Source organism: Acartia tonsa, chromosome 9, assembly GCF_053477335.1.
Source record: "Acartia tonsa isolate MP-2025a chromosome 9, ASM5347733v1, whole genome shotgun sequence".
Classification (NCBI taxonomy): Eukaryota; Metazoa; Arthropoda; class Copepoda; order Calanoida; family Acartiidae; genus Acartia; species Acartia tonsa.
Genome location: NC_137268.1, coordinates 45,920,808 through 45,944,036, shown reverse-complemented (window position 1 = coordinate 45,944,036; position 23,229 = coordinate 45,920,808). Strand labels below are relative to the sequence as shown.

General features: G+C 30.6%; 1 protein-coding gene across 1 annotated transcript in view; it reads left to right on the top strand.

Moving 5' to 3' along the window:
* LOC145329059 (cell adhesion molecule Dscam2-like) overlaps positions 1-23,229 on the top strand; it is a 219,139-nt gene that overhangs the window by 182,956 nt on the left and 12,954 nt on the right. Inside the window, exons 13-22 of the mRNA XM_080173079.1 lie at positions 920-1,051; positions 1,369-1,531; positions 9,477-9,597; positions 14,733-14,927; positions 15,454-15,549; positions 15,907-16,008; positions 16,380-16,476; positions 18,490-18,569; positions 21,523-21,610; positions 21,771-21,865. Coding sequence (XP_080029205.1) covers positions 920-1,051; positions 1,369-1,531; positions 9,477-9,597; positions 14,733-14,927; positions 15,454-15,549; positions 15,907-16,008; positions 16,380-16,476; positions 18,490-18,569; positions 21,523-21,610; positions 21,771-21,865 — 1,169 coding nt within the window. The remainder of the gene's footprint in view (positions 1-919; positions 1,052-1,368; positions 1,532-9,476; positions 9,598-14,732; positions 14,928-15,453; positions 15,550-15,906; positions 16,009-16,379; positions 16,477-18,489; positions 18,570-21,522; positions 21,611-21,770; positions 21,866-23,229) is intronic.

The following is a 23,229-nucleotide window of genomic DNA, read 5'->3' as shown; positions in this document are numbered from 1 at the left end:
TGTCCCTATCTGTCTGTCTGTCTGTTCGTCCGTCTGTCTGTAATTCTTTCTCTGCAGCAAAGTGAATTAAAACATTAAAACATCCGCTGATAAGAAACAATTAAGATTACATTTACTTTCATTTTAAAATGCCTAACAGCTCACGACAAAAATTAAACACCATAGGTTTTTTTAGAATACAGGTTGAAATAAAAGCTTTTCTCGTATTCGTTCGAATCCGGTGGATAAGAACCGGTTCTCATCCATACGAAAAAACTATGTCTAGCATCGTATTATATCCAGCTTTCTACGAATATAAAATGTACAATCATAAGATTAAAGTCAGTATTTTTAGCCCGTGCCTTCGGCACCTCGGGGCTAAAAAAACTGGTTTTAATCTTAAAATTGTACATTCTATATCCGCGTTAAGCTGTTTATAATACGATGCGAGAAATAACTATTAGTGGTAAGATAGTCATATGTTTTTCATTGAACATGAAATAATAATCTTATTTGAATTCATGTTTTAAGTTTTGTTTCAATGTTTATGAATTGGAAACAATTGAAACCCACAATCTAAGTTTTTAAAGGATAAGGTTACGTCTTTGACTGGGTTTGTGACTTTTTTGTTTTCCCCTAACTACTACTTAATATACATTAGTAAAAGACCTGGTTGAATTAATATTAGGTATACGGGGAAAGGGCATTAGTCGATAAATTGATCTTCCATCTTAATCTAAATAGTCAATTCTAGGCTTGGGCTTTTAAAGTAAGGGAAATAAGGGGTAAATCATATACGTTTAAAAAAACTCATTTTACCCTTAGTTGACTCAAATTTTGGATAGTTATATAAAATCTTGCTTAGTTGGTTCAATCTAGCGGCGCTTACATTTTTCAACCAATAATTTTCAGAAGTAAAATTACCTTTTTAATGTTGCAGGTAACACCTGGAGGAAGGTATCAGATCCAGATTTCCAGCGGGAGGGACCAGTACTGGAGATTAACAACGTGAGGGCCCATGATGGTGGCGAGTATGTCTGCACAGCATTCAATTATATTCATCCTACAGGAGGTATGCATAGATAGATACATAGAAGGATCGATATAAAAAGATAGAATAGAAAAACTTGAAAAGATAGTCATAAAGAATGATGAATAGAAAAACAAAATACATATAGTAGATAGATAGAGAGAGGAAAGGATAGATATAGATAGAAAGAGAAAGAGCGAGAGAGAGAAAATGAAAGATAAAGATATATAGATAGAGAGAGAAATATAAAGAGAAAAAACTAGCAAGAGAGAGGAGTAAGAAAGATGAAAAAGGAGGAGAAAAAAAGAGAAATTTTTATATATAGATGATAGAGAAAATAACAAGCTATATATTTTCAGGCGAACGAACCCGCCGCGAGAGTAACAGCAGTGTCATCGTTAACGTGCGCCACAAGCCGGGACGGGCGAGTATCACGCCGGAGTCGGCCATTGCCGTGGTCGGTCGCTCCGTTACTTTGGTCTGCCAGGCGGAACCAGAAGGCTTCCCGCTCCCTGCTTATAGGTATGTTCTTGTTTTGTACATCCTTATGATCAAGTAACAGGATCTGTGTGTCTGTCTGTACGCAAGGATCTTGCTAACCGCTGAACCAATATGGTTTTGCTTTACAGTGAAGATTCTCATAAGTCCTTTTAAAAATTGGGTTTGGTTTGACTCCCAGGACCCCCCCCCCCCAAAAAAAAAAAGCCTTTATGCTAGGCATTTATTAAAGAATAATGTAGCTATTTTTGCTAAACAAGAAAGGGTTTTGAAAACCAATAAAAAGATGAAAATCTTCGATTCTTTCAAATTTGCCAAAACACAGAAATGATTCAATATTATAGTTAATTTTGTTTATTTATACTTTCTTCTTTATAAGGTTTCGTTGTCCACAAATATTTTAAGATTAAAATTACTGAACATCAGTCAATGTTCTTATAAGCAGCATGTTTTTATGAGTAGCGAAGCTACTTTATAATTAACTTTGGCTGTACGTCAGTCAGTCCGTAACACGTTGGAGGAAATGTGATTTTATGACTGATATTAAGGATATACAGCTGGAAATTTAGTGAAGATTCCTATGACATATGCAATTTTAATCTAAACATTATTTTGTCCGTCTGAAAGTCGGTCAAATATTGATTGTTAAGGTTTCGTGATTTCCTTTTTGTGCATTATTACGAGAACTGAACAAATGCCCAACTACCTTTATCTGTTTGTCTATTCCATGATTTTTTGCTGCTCGTTACTTATGAATGGTGTCATCCTTGTTAAAAATATTGTTGGAAGACAACAAAATTAGACACATTAGCAAATTTTCTTTTTAATTGCAAAGCTACTCTTTAATAAGAAATTTCATTGCGTCCGTCCGTCTGTTTGACAGAGTTACCGACAGCATGAGCAATTGTCTTCTGTTTTGCAGATAACGCAAAGAAAACTGCTTATATTCAAACTTAAATGTCCCATTTAGACAATGCATTCAAAGAAATAAAATGAAGTCTATCTATACTGCATTTGATTCCAATGTGCTTGAAAAATATTTTAACATTAGGGTGGGTCGATTTTGGACATTTTTTTCTGAGGCCAAAGCGGGGATCTGCAAATGATTTGTATGAGTATATTACACCTCTGGATGATTTAAAATTTATCCTAAGTCTTAAAACCGCTGACGACCAGACATTCAATTGTATAGCTATTTGTAAATGGGAGTCAACTTTTTTTGAATTTGAACTATGGCTTCATGGTGCTCCCAGGAAAGGCATTGAGGAGTAGAATCAGGAACTTTTGACCGTTTCAAAAAATCTCGTTCCTAGCCTGAGAAAATCTAAAAAACCTCTATAAATTAGACAATTCTCAATAAAACTTAAACAATTGTGTTTTTTTTAGTGATTTCTAAGGCTAGGAACGAGATATTTTGAAACGGACAAAAGTTCCTGATTCAGCTCCTCAAGGCCTTTCCAGGGAGCACCATGAAGCCATAGTTCTGATTCAAAAAAAAATTTTAATGTCGTCTTTGTATATTAATAAGTAATGAAATATATTTTTTAGTGGTCGCGTTCTAAAACTCAATTTTTTTTAATTCTTTTTCGGTCAGAAATGTTTTAAGATTAATTTTATCTGTTGCATATCCCCTCTTTGTCTAATTCCGATATGAACCCGCCCTATTTTACATATTCCATTTCTGAATAATTGCTGTACTACCTATGTACATAATTATCCTTTTTTTTCTTTGTAAAACAACAACAATGACATCTAGCATATGCTAAAAAATGTAATTTTAAATGTAAAAAAAAACATAAACAAAGAAATTTTTCATGGCTTGCAAAAACATAAAAATAACAGTTTGAAAAATACACATTTTAAACCTTTTTTTTTAAATGAAAGGTCAAGTAGATTATTCTGAACAGGCTAGCATGACCCATTGTTTGTGCTTTGGTAGTTAAATGAAAGTACTATTTTTAAATAAACTAATGTAGTTGAAAAATTACCTTTTAGATTCTTAACATTTTTTTATGTCATTTTCTCTATTCACCTTATAACATTTATTTATTGGATAAAAGTAAAACAGTTGATTTACCGACAAACTAACACAAAGAGAAGAGTAGAGTAGCTTCGCTGCTAAAAATGCAAAGTTAGGGAAGCATCAAAGATGACACATTCAATAAATTTAAAGTTATTTAAAAATTTTGTGCATGAACAAGCATTACTTATACCATTCACACCCACAGGGATAGTTTTACCCATAAGCAGCGTAGCAATACCAATACAATATTCCACTCCAAATTTTATTTAGATCCTCAAAATTATCAAAAGTATTAAGATAAATTTTGAGTCAAAGAAAAGCTTCAAGATTATTTAATGTTCAGAATTATAATATGGTTAGTTTTTCTCAATATTGTAATTTCCAATAAAGAAAATAGTTACAGCTTTGCTATTTAATGATTTTTTCATTGAATAATTGTCTATGTCTTTGATTTGTTGCTTAAGCGTTGTATCATAAAAATTTGAAAAGATTATATTTGTTGTTGGAATAGCATCTCTATAGCTCAATTTTTCCGTATGTCTATGTACAATTAATCATTTTTAATCATGAAATGTTTGTGTTTAATTAAAATTCAAAACAGGTGCTCCCTTTTTTCATTGTAATCTAAAGTCTTGGGTTTAATTAAATGGACTAAACTTATTAATAAATTATTTTAATATACAGAATGGTAATTTTGTTTATTACAATTGAGATTGTACACCCTCTTGTCGACCATAGTCTTCCCCTTCAATTTCATGTTAAAGTATAGAAATGGCGGGGGGGGGGGGGAAATAATTAAACAAATATTACCTTATCTAAACAGGTAAAAATTGCAGATTATTTTTAAAATTTTGAAGTCTACTCCCATGAATATTTTTCTTCCTGTGAGAGGTATATAGAAAAATTGTAGGTGTGTTGGATAGAAATCAATTTGGAAAGCGAAGCTTCTCTCTAAGTAAATCTGTAATTTTAGAGACTAGAAAATTTTATAAATAATTCTTTCTTCATACTAACAATTTGGGAACTTTATCTTGATTTTTACATTTCTATGCTATGCCTAAAATCAGTGAACATGAGGGCAATTGCATGTATTGATTATTTTTATCTGTATATCTCCCTTTTTTCCTATCCTTATCAGAATCTAATATTTTGAAAACTATGAACGTATTCTTCCTCGTTTTCTTGTTATCCGTCCCAGAGGATGTAGAATATACTTGGGTATTATAACAGGGCAAAAATTGTCGTCAATTTAGGATCCTAGCATTGACTTTTGTAATGCTCAGTTTGCTCATCTAGTAGGAGGGGAGGGGAGGGGTTAAAGGGGATTGATGGGATAATCGTTATTTGATCAAGCTTCAAGTTTCACATTATTAGAGTACATGATAATCTGGTGTAATATCCAAGTATTCATAAATCCATTATACGTCGCCTTTCTCACTTATTCACTTGCCCAACATGTAACAATAATTTCAATTATCACAAAAACTTTTAACAAAAACATTTATATGTTAGTTGATACAGGGATGGAACAATAGAAATTAATTTATCTTAGATACTTGATTGTTTTTAATTTTATTTCATTGGGAGGGTGTAAAAAGTACTTAAAGCTAAAAAACACTTTTTCTCATTTGCGGGCCTAAAACCTTAGGTACTTTTGTTAAATCATGATTGGAAGTTTTAGAAGTGTGAAACTTTTAAACCAATAATTTTAATCTACAGAATGGTAATTTTGTATTTTGTTTGATTGTTTGATTAGCCATAGTTTTTTAAAGTTTGAACCTAAGACTCCTGGTAATTTCTCAAAAAATAGAGCTGAAAACCTTCCTTAAACCATTAAGAAGCTTTCTCCGTTGCATAATTAAATTGCTCCAGCCATTATAGAGATATTAATGAAAAAACATACAGACAGATAGATATTACTTGGACGGAAAGCAAATGATATAATACCAATAATTTCAGAAAGGTTGAAAAAGGGACTTTTTTGCCTGCGTCAAGAATTGAGAAATAAAAAGTTTGTGAAAGAAACATCTACATAACACGGTTTTATAGTACTTGAAACTTTTGCGTGTAGACGCTCGGACATTGATAATTATACAGAAAAACATTTGTTGAAAAATAAAGCCTTAGATTTCTTTATCAAATTCAAAGTTCATTTTTGATTATTTGGTATAGTAGCACTTGATTATGATCATATGTGAGTTTGAAAGTCCATAAAAAAAGATCGTTAACAATGCAATATCTACGCAGCTTCTATAGTTTTGTCTTGTATCCAATGAGGATGGGACATTGGGCTGATTTTTACACTATTCCCCAAAGGATAATAATAACTTTTTCTTATTTGTTGGCCTAACAACTTTCGTGACTTTTTGCTGAATTTTGAATGGTTTCATCCCAACATTTCAACCACTAATTTTAATATACAGAAAGGGTAATTTTGTTGTAAATTATAGTTCTTTTTAATCTCAAAGAGTTTCTGTTTGATGTTGCTTACACATGTATGATAATATTGTTTTTATTTTCCTTAAGAAATCATTACTTGCCCAGTTCTACTAATTTTTCTCTTTACCCCATCCGTGTAAATGTATGTGTGTGTATGTGTATAAAATGGACCAAAAACCCACCAATTTCTATACGCTTTTTCTTATACCCATAAGAACCTTCTTTGTTTTATACTTTAGGATTTTGTGTATGTCAAATTTCCCCTATATTTGAAAAAGACCTTCTTATTTTATCGCCCTTTTTTTTATAAATTTTGTTAAACTGAAAAAAAACTATTCACATTAATTTTTTCTACCTGTTAAAACCTCTCATTATTGAAACAAAAAATGTGAGAGAAAAAAATTTAAAGGTGGCAAAAGTAAAAAAAAAGGGATAATGTCTTTTTTCTTTATTTTGTTAGCCCCGTATTTTTGTTGGCCATTCTTACTCTTCGAATATAATTGAAATTTTAATATGGGAATTAAACTCAAATCTTGCAGAACAGAAACAAATATTCTCCTAAAATATTTAGTTTTTTATCTTTAAAAGAATTAGGATGTTTGTCTGCATCAAAAGATTTGAATCAATTATACATATAATCCTTTACAGGGAATCTTCACTAATGTCTTGGGCAGTTTTTATTTATTTTAGTCGAGGACAGGACATCACTAGTAAACGATTTTTTTATTCTAAACCCAATTTATAATTATTTACAAATAATCTTTTAATTTTTTCTTAATCTTAGTCTTAATCCAAATTTCAATCGCTTTTCTGTTGATAAAGAAAAAAAACAAGGATAACAACATTTTATCAAAGAATAGCAAAAAACCTTCTTAATTCTAGAATTACATAAAAAAAGTTTAACTTAAAACAATCTAAATATTTTGTACATTAATCTAAAATTTGACTTAACTGTATGCATTATTTCTTAAATTCTTCTTCTATGGACAGACACTGTAAATTCTAAATTATCTTTGCTGCATAATAAGAATTGAAGATAGAGATAGGAGCGGCAAAAATATTTTTACATTTTCATAATTAAAATTAAATTAGAAAATCTTCAAAATCTCAAAATATTTTGCAGCTTAAATTTTGTCCTCCAGGAGGATAAGATAATGCTTTGAAATTCATTTGTCATTAAAATTAATGAGTTAGAGATGGAAATAAAGGACGGATGGCATATAAATCCTTAGTTTTGCAGTAGAAATTCAGCACTGGCTAGCCAGCTAGTTTAATTTCAAACCTCTGAAGTAAAATGACTTCAGGAATAACTTTAAGCACGTCTGTTTGTCTATAATAGAATATTTTAGAAGGGTTAAAAACGTTTTTAAATTAAATTAGATGAACAAGGTTCAAAGCAAAAAAGTTATAGTAACACTAACAATTACTCTATTAATGATAATAATGATAATGTTATAAATAGTAAAACGTCATTTAATTTGTAAAAGAAAACCATATTCAAAAGTTTTAAAATTGTCTTATAATTGTCTTTTACCTCTATTGTTTCAAAAGAAATAATAGTAATCAGGATAAAAGGACAGATTAATGAAAATAAAAAAACAACTTCCCTATTTAAATATGATGTTGATGTTTTCCATTGAAGTGTCTGTTGAGCACTGATCCCCCCCCCCTTCTCCTTTTTTTGAAATATATTGAAAATAGTGAGGTGTGCTTTTTTCTAATTCTAATGGTGCCTGTACCTGTGGTACTCTAATCCTGCAGGGCTATCCATTATCTTAATTAACCAAACCCAACCTAACCTAAAGTAATACCCAAACAATAAAAAAACTACTTCAGCTCCTTCTCCTTATTTTCAATTTGTTTAAAAAATATGTGTGGGTGAGGTTGTGCTTTACAAAGGCACTTTGAGTTTTTTTTTTAGTAAATTTCAAAACATTGAACAGATGGGAGGGGTACATTTTATTTTTTAACAACCTATCCCTGTATATCCTTAAATACAGAAGGGAAGGGTTATAAGTATGTGTGTGTGTGTGTGTGTGTGTGTGTGTGTGTGTGTGTGTGAGTCTGAGTCAGTGTTTTTGTAGACTTGTGTTTTGAGTGGGTATGGTATTGTTTGAAACCATACTTTAATCAAGCAAATAACCATTTAGGGCCAGTCTTTAAAATATTTTGATCAGGCTACCTAATTCAAATTTTCATTCAATTGAAAACAAAGATATCTATTCATTATTTTTGTTGTAAATTGTTTATTAAGGCCAGTGCATAGTCGCAAATTAAAAGATGTAAAAAAAAGTCTTTGATTAAAAACTGTTCTTTTGCGCCAAAAGGGGAAACAGATGAAAAATTATTGTTGATGGTTTTAGGCAGTTTTTTTTGTCGCCTTTATTATTTTCCTAATTCTCTGCTACTTGTTAACCAGGATGTATATGTACATTAAAACCTCTGAAACATTTTAGCAAATAAGTATTAAAACTTTTTCACAAATCAGAAAAGTATTCTTTTTTGTAAAGTACATATAATTTTAATGGCATTAATAAAATAAAATCTACCCTACCAAAATCAGAATTAAATTCTTATATTCAATGATCTATTTTATTGATATGCCTTTTAATGGGTGATATATCTTCCCCCTCCCCCCGCCAACTTAAATTTTACTCTTGGACATAACTGTTCATGATTGTTTTTGTTGCATAGTTTTTGTTTTTAAAAAGACATGCCATCATCAAAAATGTGCATAATGGTTTCTGCTAAGTGGTATAAAAAGGTTTTTGATAACAAAATATAAATATACCGATGAATTTACTTTTTAAAACATTTATTTTCTGTCATTAAAAATAATTATAACTATTATTGATAAAATTAATTATTCATCTTTTTTGCAATTGTATTTTAAATTCTCTAAATAAATTCTCTGATGATTGACCCCATTTTGAGATCTTAATGGACAAAGAAATACGAAATGAAGTATCTGGAATACAAAACTTGTTTAGAATAATTAAAATATAAGCTTTGTTACAAAAAAAATCAATCAAATAAGCTTATCATTAAAATCAATTAATATTTTTTGCCACTCAAAATTAGCCCCAGCCAGTTTTTTCCACTATCAGAAATTATAATCAAATTAATGAAAAAATTGGCACAAAATCTACACTTTTAGATAACATAACACACAATTTTTTTCGGGTGTCTTTAAAACAAATATATAGACTTAACTTAAATATTTTTTTAAAAACATAATTTTTTAATTAAAAAAAAATGTTAGGTCTGGCTAAAATTGACTAAACTGACAAAGCTTATTTTACTTGATTCACTTCACTAAGAGAAATTTATTTTTGAATGATAAAGTAGACTTTTTCCTTTTAAATTGGGTTGTGAAAGATTTATAATTATTTGGTTTTTGTCTATGTGTCTCTTTTGAAATCCAAAATCTTTATTATGTACAAAAAAGGGTGCATTTGCTTTTTAAACATCTCTTTTCTTTAAATCAATGCTATTTTTTTCTTTTAGATGGTGGAAAGAGGGACGAGACTCCCAAATTTTATCAACCTCATCCCATTACACCCTGGAAAACGTAGAGACCAGCTCCCTGGGACGTTATTTCTGCCAGCCACACAATAGCCTTGGACAGGTAAGGTTTCATTTTTGTAATCCGCATAAATGTATAAAGAATACAAGTGGATATTATGACAAGGGAAAAAATTGTCGTTAATTTAGGTTGCCAATATGGCCAACACTTATTGGTCAGTTCGTTCATCAAGTAGGCTGGGAGGGCATGGGTGAAAGGGGATTGATGGGGGGATCGGTTTTCTTATCCAGCTACAAATTTCACTTTATTAGATTACATGATGATCATGTGTAAGATTTAAGTAATAATAAATCCATTTTCGTATAGAATAAAGAAATACAAAGCGACATATCATGTATTTTTCAAAGTTGGATATTTTTGTGCTTCACTAGTTTTATATAGAATCAGAAAAGAGTTAGTTTGTATGCACAAACATTAAATGATACAAATCTTTACAAGTGTCACTTATTTTTAAAGTATCTGCGCTACAAATAAAACAAGAATAGTACGTTGCAATAGATTTTGTCCAAAAATTTTTTTTGAAGAAACAGTTATTTATTTTATAAAATAATAATTAGAACGAAATTAGGGAACATATTTTTTTATTAAAGGAAAGTGTAAAATACAGTGTTTTTTTTTATGAGAACTTTTTTGAAAGTAATTTTACCACACTTATAGTTATCAGAAATTAATGATTAATAGCTTATTTTCTCCGTTTGTTAATGCAATTAATAGAACACCAAAAATATATATCAGTTTTTATTTAAAAAGTACAGTAAAATCTAAAATTCAAAACTTAGTTGTCAACCTCTAAAAATGGTTTTAGCGCATTTTTCTCATGCCTAAATCTTTCACCCTTTGCAAGAAAAAAAATTGGATTTTCTGTAGTCGACTTTGGGGGACCAGTACTCCCTCCCTGGTTGAGATATGGCCTTCAAACTTTAATATGTTCTAGTACAAGATCCTTAATAGTATCTGTATACATTTTTAGCTCTATATCTCAACTTTTAAGCGATTATCAGCCATTCCTGCAAAAGGTTGAATATTTGAGCGTAAGAAAAATGCACTAAAACCATTTTTAGAGGTTGACACCTAAGTTTTGAATTTTAGATTTTACTGTACTTTTTAAATAAAAACTGAAATATTTTTCGTTGTTCAAATAATTGCATTAAAAAACGAAGAAAATAAGCCATTAATCATTAAATTCTGATAACTATGAGTGGGGTAAAATTACTTTCAAAAAAGTTCTCATAAAAAACACACTGTATAAATAATGTGACTTGTAGAACAGCTTCGCTTCGAAAAAAAATCTGGTTCTCTAAATAAGATAAGAGAACAATAACACTGAGAAAAAATATAAAAATTGTCATTTAAAGTGGGTGTGGACAAATTTACTAGTAGCAACTATACATAAATTTGATTGGGGTATCACACAGCAAAATATGAAACAGCAAAAAAAAGCAAGTTTCACTCATTTTAATTCAATTTAAACAATAATTGTAATCTATTTAAGGATTACTTTTGTTTTACATAATCGGGGATGTACACCAATTCATCGTTCATTGTTCTATTCTTAAGGAATCTTGAATTTATATGATAATTTGACATTTTTTCATCGACAATCAAAATAACAAGGAGTTTAATTTTTTTTTTGATATCACAACATGAGTAAAATCTTGATTATGAACAATAATATTTTTCTTCAGACAAATTCATTTCTTATTCAAAACAATTTTCATGCTACTCTAGACCCATCAAAAAATTCACATTTCTATAAATTCTATGAGAAAAGGCCATAACTTCGCATAGATATTTTTACTATTTTTTTAAAGACAATTGCAAAAAAAATGCATACCCTTTCATTTGACGTCTCTATTTTTGAAAAGTGCATTAGCATATTTTCATTAAATGATAAAAGACTTGTAGTTCAAATAAAAAAAAATTTTTCAAAGATTTTTTTGTTTAAACTCGAAGATTTTTAAAATATTCTTTAAATTGTTGTCAATAAGTAATGAAATAGGAAGCTTTAAACCTATATTTTAATTCAATTACTTATCTTTCTTACTAAAATATCTAAATGGCATTTTTTCTATATCTAAAACTAATATTATTTATTCATTACCAAAATATTTAGAAATAAACAAAATTTCCCAACACCCACCACCCCCCCTCATTTAGTAATTCATTATGGTAAAAAAAAATTTGTGGAGGGGTCGTTGCCTTTTTGCCCCATCTTATTTGAGTGTCATTTTTTGAACCTCTTTTAATATTTCAATACTTAATCACATACTTTTTAAATTTAGATCCAAGGGGTATATTTTAGACCCAAAACAAATAAATAGGAAAACGGCACAATTTATCCCAAATGATTTATCAAAAATCCATTAAACAAATGGAGAGGTATATAAAGTATAGTGGACAAAATATCTCTTAATAGTAGTAAAAAAAAACTATAGGGCCCAAAAAATGAAATATGTTTATGAATGAAACACATAGATAAATATTTTGTTTAATCAATTAGCTAGTATCTTGTTTTTTTTATATGACCCGCGGACAACAAAATTCTTTATTAGTTGATATGTTTCCGAAAGTTCTATATTATATACCTATTGATGGTCAAGGAATTCTCCCTATTTTTATGCGCTTTGCTTGAAATTTGCCTATAAACGTCTCTTGAAGAAATAAGGCAAAATGACGGACAAGTTACACTATATAGAAGCAACGCTACTAAATTTATAAACCAAATGAAAGTAAAAATTCTTTTGCTTCGAAAAATGGGTCATTTTAGAATCATTAAGTTATACAGCAATATATAAATGAACGTAGAATTTTGTCTATTTTGATATCATTAAAATTTCTCATATTTTAGTAGCGACGATTCTCTATAAATTTTTTTAGAATAAGATGTTAAAAGTCCCTCTACAGATTATGACGTCATACGATAGAATAACCAATGAGAGACCAGCATAAATTTTACCATTGGTCAATTAGAGTATATACTGGCCTCTCATTGGCTATTTTATCGTATGACGTCATAATCTGTGGAGGGACTTCTGATTAGAATGTTTTCTTTTTAATTCTGGACAAATGAATTGCTTTTTTTTGTATGGAATGTATTTTTGACATATTAAAAGATAAGATGTAAATTTGCAAGAAATAGATATATATTTGACAATTTGGATGTAAAAATGCCTGTGTTAGATGTTTTTTTGTCAGCATTCCTACAATATTTAGCAAATTTCTGTTTAATTTACAACCCTCAAATTATTTTGACAAAAATACATCCACTGTATTTCTGCCAGCTGAAGAAAAGGCAATGCCTAATCTAAATTAGTTGATTATGGTTGTGTGTGTCCAAAAGTTACACTTTTCAGAGAAGGAAGTTTTTATCTTAGTCAGGTTTTAGGATATTTGTAGGCCTTTTTATTTTTATTTATTAGTACATAAAAATCTAATTTTCGATCACCTAATCAGGCAATATCAATTAGTTTTTTTTACAATGCCTTCAGCTATCTACTTTATGTTGACATACAATTTAGCTAAATTATGATTAGATTATTAATATAAATTAAGCAACTTCAAAAGTCTTTTTTAAACTTTTGTACTTCTAAAAATACTACTTGAATATTAAGAATTGTTTTATCATATTCGTTTAAAAAGATTTTCTTTCGCTTTTTTGTTGACACAATTTTGTAACAAAACATGGACGCTTAGGAACCTTTACCCCATTCGCTTCCTGGAAATTAGGTTCTGCCATGAACAGGTACAGGTTTTCTGCCATTTTCATCAATTTAAAATTGTGAGACATTTTTAGTTTAATAAATTAGATTAGATAATTCTTTCCCTCAAAGTTCCTGATGAGCATTTTACTCCCCCCTTATATTGATAGTTTTTCAAATATAAGAGATGGGGTATGTCCTCAAGAAGACACCCCCATTTATGATTGATTAAATTACCCCTTATGTATATTATCGGTATAAACTATCCAATCAAGAAAAAGTCTCCAAAGTTTTTAAGCTAATAAAACTTTGAGGACAATAGTAATTAATAGTCCAATGTCCCCTCCCTTCCAGAAATTATCAGAAATCCATAGACACACAAACATCAAATGATTAAAATTAATGAATATCAGTCACTGTTCTTGGATTACTGTATGGCACAAAAAGTAAATTAGCATTGAATATAACATTACCACGAGGTTTCCTTGACAAAACAGCTGAAATACAGTATATAGGACACATTACAATCTTTCCCGATTTTGTATTACTTTTGCGGAACATGATTCCAGTTACGTCATATTTTTCTTTCCCGAAAAAGGGAAGGGGGGAGAAAAAAAGGGAAGGGGGGAAGAAAAAAAGATATGGGAGAAAAGGGGGTTTTCCCCATATCTTTTGAAGAGATTTTCTTGCCCCCTTCCCTTTTTTGGGAAAGAAAAATATGACGTAACTGGAGTCATGTTCCGCAAAAGTAAAACAAAATCGGAAAGATTGTAATGTGTCAGTATAAAGCTATTATGTTAACCAAATTAATTTATTATTACTTGGATCATACACCAGATTTTTGTGTTCTCTGAAATGGTAAAACACGCAGCGGGCTAAAATAACAATATCCCCGATCCAACACCTTTACCCAATCCCCTCCTCTCCTACTGTATGAACGAACTGACCAATATACGAGCGATCCATGTTAGAAAGCTAGATTGACGACAAGTGTATTATACTTTATCCATTGTTAGCCACCACTATCATTTGAAATGCCATTTGATCGACATTAAAACCGTAATTCTACGCTTTGTATAGATCGTAGTACTACTAAAAATTAATTAAAATTTTTTGCTTAATTTAAAAAACGCTTAGCTTATCAATATCCGTTCGCCCATAACATAATTCAAATTGATTATTATAAACCAATTACTAACAAGTACAAAAAAGACTATATAAAAAGACTAAAATCGTCAAATTGGTTTAAAACATCTCCAAGCAGAAAAAAAAAACAATCTTTTTATTACTTTTATAGCCTTGCCTTTCCAAAAGCCAAAACTAAACATTATAACTTTTAAAAGCATAGCTATTCTAAAACCTACTTGTTTTCATTATTTTAATAGTTATCTATCTATCATTTTATATTTCTATCAATCCTTACATCCATATACATAATATTTGTCTATCTATCTATTTATTCTCTTATAATTTTCATAGGGTGAAGTAGCAAGCGTGGATTTACAAGTGTACCTGACCCCTCGCCTTACATCTACGCCTCCGCCGAATCTGCTCCGCCCCGAGGCGGCATCCGGCCTTCAGATATCCTGCAGCGCCTCAGCAAAGCCTAAGCCAGCGGTTAGATGGTTCAAAAATGGCGTCGAAATTTCTTCGTCCTCTAGCGAACTTTTTCAGGTGATTTTATTTATCTTTCTGACTATGCCTGTCTCTGTCTATTTGTGTGTGTCTGTCTGTATGTATATTATGTCATATGTATTCCTAATAGTCCGCTTGAATAAGTGTCCGTCTTCTGTCTGTCTGTCTTTCGTTATGTTTGTCTTTCTGTCTATCTGTATGTCTGTTTGTTTGTCCGTCTTTCTGTCTCTCTCTCTCTCTTACTCTCTCAGTTTTTCTGTCTCTCTGTCTTCACTTCTTTATGTCTGTCTGCCTGGCGCTCTTTTTCTCTGTCTGTAGGTATGTATGTGTGTATCTTTATCCGTCTTTTTGTATTTCTGTTAGTCCTTCTCTACATTTTTGTATTTCTGTTTATATATATCTGGCTTCAAGTTCTTCTGTAAATATGCCTGTCTGTCTTTTTATCCAGTAATTAATTTATCCATTTATTTATCTATCTAAAAATATTTAATTCTAAAATTTATTACATTTATTTCCTAATTATTTATTTATTATTATCTTTCTAATGAATATTTTGTATATTAAGATCTCGATAACTGAACAAGGACAAAACGTATTATCAACACTGAGCTATGTTGGACTGGGTAGAAAGAATTCTAACCAACTTACCTATCAGGATAAGGTAAGATATATTTCACAGTTTGGAAGATTTTTTAAAATATGATATATGATAAAGTAATTAAAATGTGCTTGAATCCATAATCAATGACTTTTAAATTAATATACTTATTACTTACTGTGTTTATGTTTGGCGCGTTACAAAAATAGTTAGAGTAAGAGTAAAGCCTTGGTCTATTATCACGCGTAACTAGATATTATTCTGAGTTAATACTTTAAGACAAAGAAGGTGTTATCAAAGGGTTCATTTTCTGAAATGCCATACTTTAGGACTGTATCAAAGGATCATTGATCATCCAAACTTGTATATTTTTCATTAGATTTTCATGATTTGACAACATTAAAGGCTTAATTATTTTAGGGTCACTATTCGTGTCAGTTTGAGAACCAAGTAGGACGGGCAGAGGCCACCACACACCTCAGAATCCAGCATAAACCTGTACCTGTACATTCCAGAAATAAGGTAGGCAATTAGATAGATAGATAGATTATAGACAGACATACAGACAAATATACAGACAGACAGGCAGGCAGACAGACAGACAGACAGACAGACAGACAGACAGACAGACAGACAGACAGACAGGCAGACAGGCAGACAGGCAGACAGACAGACAGACAAACAAACAGAAAGACAGGCAAACAGACAGACAGACAGACAAACAGACAGATAGATAGATTGAAAGATAGACAAACTGAGAGACAAACAGACAGATAGATAGATTGATAGATAGACAAACTGAGAACAATTAAAACATACAAGTAGAAATACAACTAGACAGAAAATCATACTGACAAATCTGCAAATTTTGTAATCCATTTTCAATATTTTAGTTTGGTTTCGGAGTGGGGGAATCTGGAGAGATAACATGTGACATGCGTGCATTCCCGGAGCCGAGATTCGACTGGACACTAGCAGATCAGGATCATGGTAAGTTGAACATTTAACGTTTAGTGTCCCTGTGACTTTAAGGGATAAGACAATTTTGTTATTGTACAGTTACACCCCCAATGACGGTAAATAAAAGTACCCTTTCTGTAAAATAAAAATACTGGTTAATAAATTTGGACACTTTTAATTTGAATCCATTTTGAGATAACGAATAAAAGAATTATCTAATTTACAGTCTAATGTCCCATTTCTCTTTAAATTATTTTTCTAAAAAATAAGTGAAAAAATGTAATGTCTAAAAAGCACAATTTAAGGCATTTTTTAGCATATTATGTATTTCGGAAATGTACATACTTTTTGGAGCCTAATATTTTCTCAATTAAGACTATTATAAACCCTTAAAAATATACATATACCCAGAAATTAGTGGATTTGTGGTTTGCTTTCCTTTAGTTGTACATAATAAGATATTGTCGTGTGTTTTAGAGTAGAGTTTCTTCAAAGATATGAATTTGAGAATACTGGTTTTTATTTCAGTACTGGATTACGGTTTACTATTACTTATTTAGTCTAAAAATAGTTATTCGCTACATGTGGACAATATTTGGCCTTGTTGTTATAAAATTGAAAATAGGATAAAACTAATTATAACGTTTTTATTTTAACAAATCAAGTAAACAAAATATTATTAATAGCAAACCATACTTTTAAAAAAAATCAAACATCCAAACAGGTTTAAATTTGAGGCTTTGTCGCGGCTAACGCGCGGCTGCCGAGCCCTGATAAGCACATAAAAACAAAGAGGAAGGAAAGCGATCGCGAAAGCCAACTATTTCATTCACTTTAGATAATATTTTAGGCAACTTTCTACTAATTTGGTTAATTTTTCTGGACTTGCACATTTAGAGGGGGACAGTTATTCAGTAGATTTAATCATTTAATATGTGTTTGGATAAAACATTGGTTGATGAAATAATATACACATACCTTTCCAACAAAATATACGCTCTCTATTGAAATAATTGGTGGAAAAGTTTGGACACAGTTACTTTGTACAAAACAATCATGAATCACACTCACGACTAACGAATGGCAGAATGAGATATCTTGTTGCGAAAGTATCATTTATATCACGTTCTCTTATTTGTTGGCTTTAAAAACTTTTGCGGACTCTTATTAGATTTTGATTAGGTTTTCTAAGCCTTTATTATACAAACTTTTCAACAAATAATTTAATCTACAAAAGGGTTAATTTTTCAATCATTATTAGGTCGTGTACAGCAATTTATCATCCAGTCCATTGTTACATCCCTTAAGATCCCCAAAAATACAAAATTCAAATAGATTTGAATTTCTGAAAGTTTGTCGCTTTTCCACGACATACCACTTGCGCTAAAACTCAGGTCGCGTCGTCGACCGGTTTTAAATAACAACCCAAAGTTTTTAAACTGTTCAAAAATTTTGAAGGAAAAGCCAATTGGATCTAAATTAATCTTCAAACCGTTCTTTTTCCAACTAAAGTTATAAAGGGCCAACTTTTACAAATAAGAATTTAGGGGGGGGGGGGGGGGTTAGATTTTTCATCTTTTACAAGAAATCTTTAAGTTAAATCGTAATTAAAAATGAAAATATTAAAATCAAAAAGAAAAAATTTTGATTTAATGACAAAAGATGCTTTTGATTATTTTAAAATTGGAATGGTTAAAACAACATAAATTTTGACCAAAGAAGTTTTAAAAACTTTGGGCTTGTAATGAAATAATTATGATAATTTAGCAATCTTTCTTTCAAACCAACCCTTTTATTTTCAATACTTTTTCTTTATTCATTTTTAAACATAGAACTTTTTTTGCAATTTTGTTCTTCTGTAATAACTTGCACTTATAGCCCTAGACTGCTCCTGGTACTCCTGTTTAGCATCGTATTACAGAATTAATACTTGTTTTGGGTCTAAAGACCCCTTGGGTCTAACTGGTTTTTTTCTTATATTTTTCAAATTTAATATCTGCGGAAAGCTGTCTATAATACGATGTGATAAATAACTATTTTCAGATTCTGGAATAGTGAACTATTCCTCCAATGTGACCCAAATTGAAGAAGATTTATTCCGGGCTGTTTTGTCAATCACACAGGTAAATAGATTGATAGATTCACAAATAGATAGAATTGATAGATTCACAAATAGATAGAATTGATAGATTCAAAAATAGATAGAATTGATAGATTCACAAAAAGATAGAATTGATAGATTCACAAATAGATAGAATTGATAGATTCACAAATAGATAGAATTGATATATTCAAAAAAGTTAATATATAACTACGTAGAAATAACTATAGATATATATAGAAAATATAAATGTATGCATTGATAGAAAGATTGACAAAAGTGTAATGAATAGTTGCTTAAATAGATTAATTAATTGGAATATAAATGTTTTGAAAAGTTTGGATATTGAATAAAAAAATATTAATATGAAAATTTTAGTTTATAAAAGACTTAAAACATTTTAGAAGAAAAGGGATCCTTATTTGTCTTTTATATTTTCTTGTGATTTTTAAAAATAATATCTTGTTTACCTAGTTTGACTATTTCATGCCCTAACCCCTTTATATCTAAAGAAATATATATTCTTACGGCAAAGGGGGTTGCAAGTGGTCCATTATTGTTTTAAAGGAATTTTGTGAAACTTTCTATTTTTATGGATATTATTTGTTTAGGCGTCACAAGAAATATTGAATTAGTTGATTTCAGAACAGTCAATTTTAGGTTGTCAACTAAATATGTAGTTTGGGGGGAGATATAACCCTGCGGGTCCAAAGCATTTAGGACAATAACTATGCGGGGCTTTCAAAACTTTGTGTTAATTACCAAAATTATTGTACCTTTTTAGAAATTTAAGATTTCGCTAATGGTTAAACCGATTAAGTTCTCCATTTTAAGGAAGCTTAACAAGATTGTTTAGGCAATTTTATTTTAAATTAAAGTTTTTCGGTGTTTTGGGCTATTTCACATTATATTGCCCTCTCCCTACCCTAGATGCTAGGAACGCTGACGCTAGTTATAAAAGCAGATCCATAGTATACGTGTATATACAGATAAGTACTTGCCCCCCTTTTCCAAGGAACTTGTTCGTCTGCTAGCAAATTGTTTTATGTTGCCTTGCTGTGCTATTCCCGACACTAATGGTTGATTTTAACATGACTCAATTGAGAGCTGGTACAAGATCCTTAGGATGGGGACATACAGTTATTTAACCCCTTCCCCCTCTAGCGTTTTACTCTAATGCCATAAACATAGTATTGGTATAATTAGATTAAGTTTGGTATAATTCTTATCGTATTTGGCAACTATGTTGTGGGTGAATGTGACATTCCTACGTATTTTTTGATGCCTAGGCCCCATAGTCTCTATATATATACACAAATCTCAACACGTATAAATTTACATCTATCATTGGTAGGCTGCAACCATAATAGATATAATAAACATATGGATAGAATATTTTATGGAGTTATCACTATTTATATAAAAATAGTTAAAAGCTTTAACCATAACTGACCTAACCTAAATTAAATTAAGTCACTCAAAAAAAGAAGAAATTTTCGAGAAAGTCCTCCTAAGTTGCATCTAGGGGCTTTGTATTCAAAGATTAAAAAATAGCCTTAATCCACCATGTGGCCATGTGAAGCTTCCTTAAAATGGAGAACTTAATCATTAGTTATAGAAATCTTAAGCTTCAGATTAAAAAAAACAAAATGACTACTTTATAAAATACGATAAAGGGCAATTAAGGAATTATAATTTTGATATGTTTTATCCATAGTTTATAATGGAAATATGACATAGGTCTTGTGACATACAAATAATATACCTTCAATCTTTATACTATAGCTGAGCTTATAGCACCTATATACATTAAGATATATACGTTTTCAGGAATTTTAATGTTAGGGGGGATTTGAAATCTGCATCAAATTTTACGGATTTTTTATAAAATTCGTTTTTTCTATAATTCTTTATCTAAAAGCGGAAATGCATTTTAAGTTAATTAATTTTGACCAATAGGATAGATGGATTTTAAACTACCTGCGCTCTAATTGGTTGAATGATGTACGCCATCCAATCAGAGCGCAACTTTTTTAAATCCACCAATCACAGATGCCAAAATTAATTAACTTAAATTTCCGCTTTTAGATAAAGAATTATAGAAAAAACGAATTTTATAAAAAAAAATCCTCAAAATTTGATGCAGATTTCAAATCTCCCCCTAACTTTAAAATTCCGGAAAACTTATATATCTTAATATACATATAGGAATACAAATATTAAGAGATATATCACTAGCAGACAAATATTTAACATTTAATATGAGCATATTGATATTAAATTATAAGTGTTGAACACAAACTTTTTCTCTGGTTGGCAAAGCATGGTTTTATGCCATTTTTAATATTTAATTATTATTTGGTAGCCCCAAATCTGTAATTCGACTGTGAACTAACCACACGGAACTCTTATTTTTCCTAACCTAACCGAAACAAATCATTTTTTTTCTCGAAATTTATCTAAATTGGGGAGATATATGTGTTGTTCTTTTGTGAAAAATTTTGAACAACATCGATTTTTTTCTAGGTGTAAGGTATGGAAGTTTCCTTCAGCATTATGCATAATTTTTTAATACCAAAATGGGGCAAATTTGTCGAGCCATTTGGGAAAGCATAAAGGTGTTAAAAATACTTTCATACATTTTCATTAAATACGCTGATGATTATCATTATTGAATCAAAATATATATTTTCCTCTTTAATGCATATATGGATCTCTTTAATCATAAGGAATGATAAAGAAAATATTAAAATAAATATCCTAAAATTGATACCTGTTTGATAGCCCGGGCCATCGTCTCCTTGGGGCTAACAAAACTATTATCGAAGAATTTTCCATTTTAATATCCGCGGAAAGCAGTCTATAATACGATGCAATAAAATCTATTAGTTTAACACCCACTTAATTTTTTTTGAGTATAATTACTGGTAACATATTTTAGTTTTTTTGTGGAATTTTAATGTTTTATTTTTCAGGTTCGAAAATCCTCGTACGGATCGTACGAATGTCGAGCTGTAAATAGTCTTGGAGGAGCTAGAGCTACGATAGTCCTGCAAGGAAAAGGTATGTTTTGTTTATCATAAATACGGACTGAAAGGGTAAGGCAGGCCTTCTAAATTTTAGTTTTAAGTGGGAATTTATGATTTTAAAGTAAACATGAAATGCATTATGTTTGTACTGAAATATCTTCAAAACGGCTAACACTTATTTATCATTAATGTAGGAGAGCCAGAAGCCCCGCATGGTTTGAAAATCGACCAGGTTTCCTCGGAATCTATTTTCATCTCTTGGACTTCTGGATTTGACGGTGGTTATAAGGTAGCAATTATCTTTTATCTATGTATCCATCTTCCATCTATCTATCTGTATATCTATCCATCTATCTATCCATCTATTTATCCATCTATCTATCCATCTATCTATCCATCTATCTATCCATCTATCTATCCATCTATCTATCCATCTATCTATCCATATATCTATCCATCTATCTATCCATCTATCTATCCATCTATCTTTTCATTTATCTATCCATCTATATATTTATCCATTTATCTATCCATCCATATATCTAACCATCTGTCTATCCATCTTTCTACCCATCTATCTTTCCATCTATCTATCCATCTATCTATCCATATTTCTATGCATCTATCTATCCATCTATCTATCCATCTATCTATCCATCTATCTAATCATCTTTCTATCCATCTATCTATCCATGTATCTATCCATTTATATATCCATCTATCTTCTAATCTATCTATCTATCTATATATCCATCTATCTATCAATCTATCTATCCATCTATCTATCCATCCATCTATCCATATATTTGTCCATCTATCTATCCATCTATCTTTTTATCTATCTATCCATCTATATAATAATCTAACTATTTATGTATTAATCTATCTATTTTTTTCTGTTTATCTACTTAACTATATTCAAATTATTGTTTTTTTTCTTTAGTTTATCTATATCAGTTTATATTTTTCTATTCTTTATATGATACTAGCGCAACGCCCCATAGAAGCCTCTAGGGGCACTTCAAGTAGGAGGTAGGAGACCTCATACCATTCGAAATTTGCGTTTAAAAGAGTAAAAAATATTTTTAGGGGAGAGGCGGTGAAGACACCCTCCTCAAAAATAGTTTAAAACCTTCCTGGGACCTATAAGAAGCTTCACTTGTAAGGAGAACAATATTTGTTCAGCGGTTAGCGAGTTCCTTTGGGACAGACAAAAAACGCTTACTACTTTATATAATAGGACTAGCGGCTTCGCCCCTAGCCTCTAGGGGCTTTGCCCCAAGAGGTGATAAAAAAAATTAAGGCAAAATTCGTAAAAAATTAATATTTATTGTTTTTAGTGAGAGAATGTTGCTATTCTTTCATTCAAAATAAATGCTGGAATAAAAAATATTTTTGAACAAAGGACCAAGGAAATCTTCTGCAAAAAAAAAAAAAAAAAAAAAAAAAAAAATGGGGGGGGGGATTTTTTTGTTTTTGGGGGGGTTGGGGGTGTCCCACCCCCCAAGAAAATAGCTTAAAACCACCACAGGACCAATAGGTATATACCCTGAAGAGTAGAATCCGATCGGTTCAGTGGTTACCAAGATCTTAAGGGACAGACAGACGGACAGACGGTCAGACGGACAGACGGACAGACGGACAGACATCGTT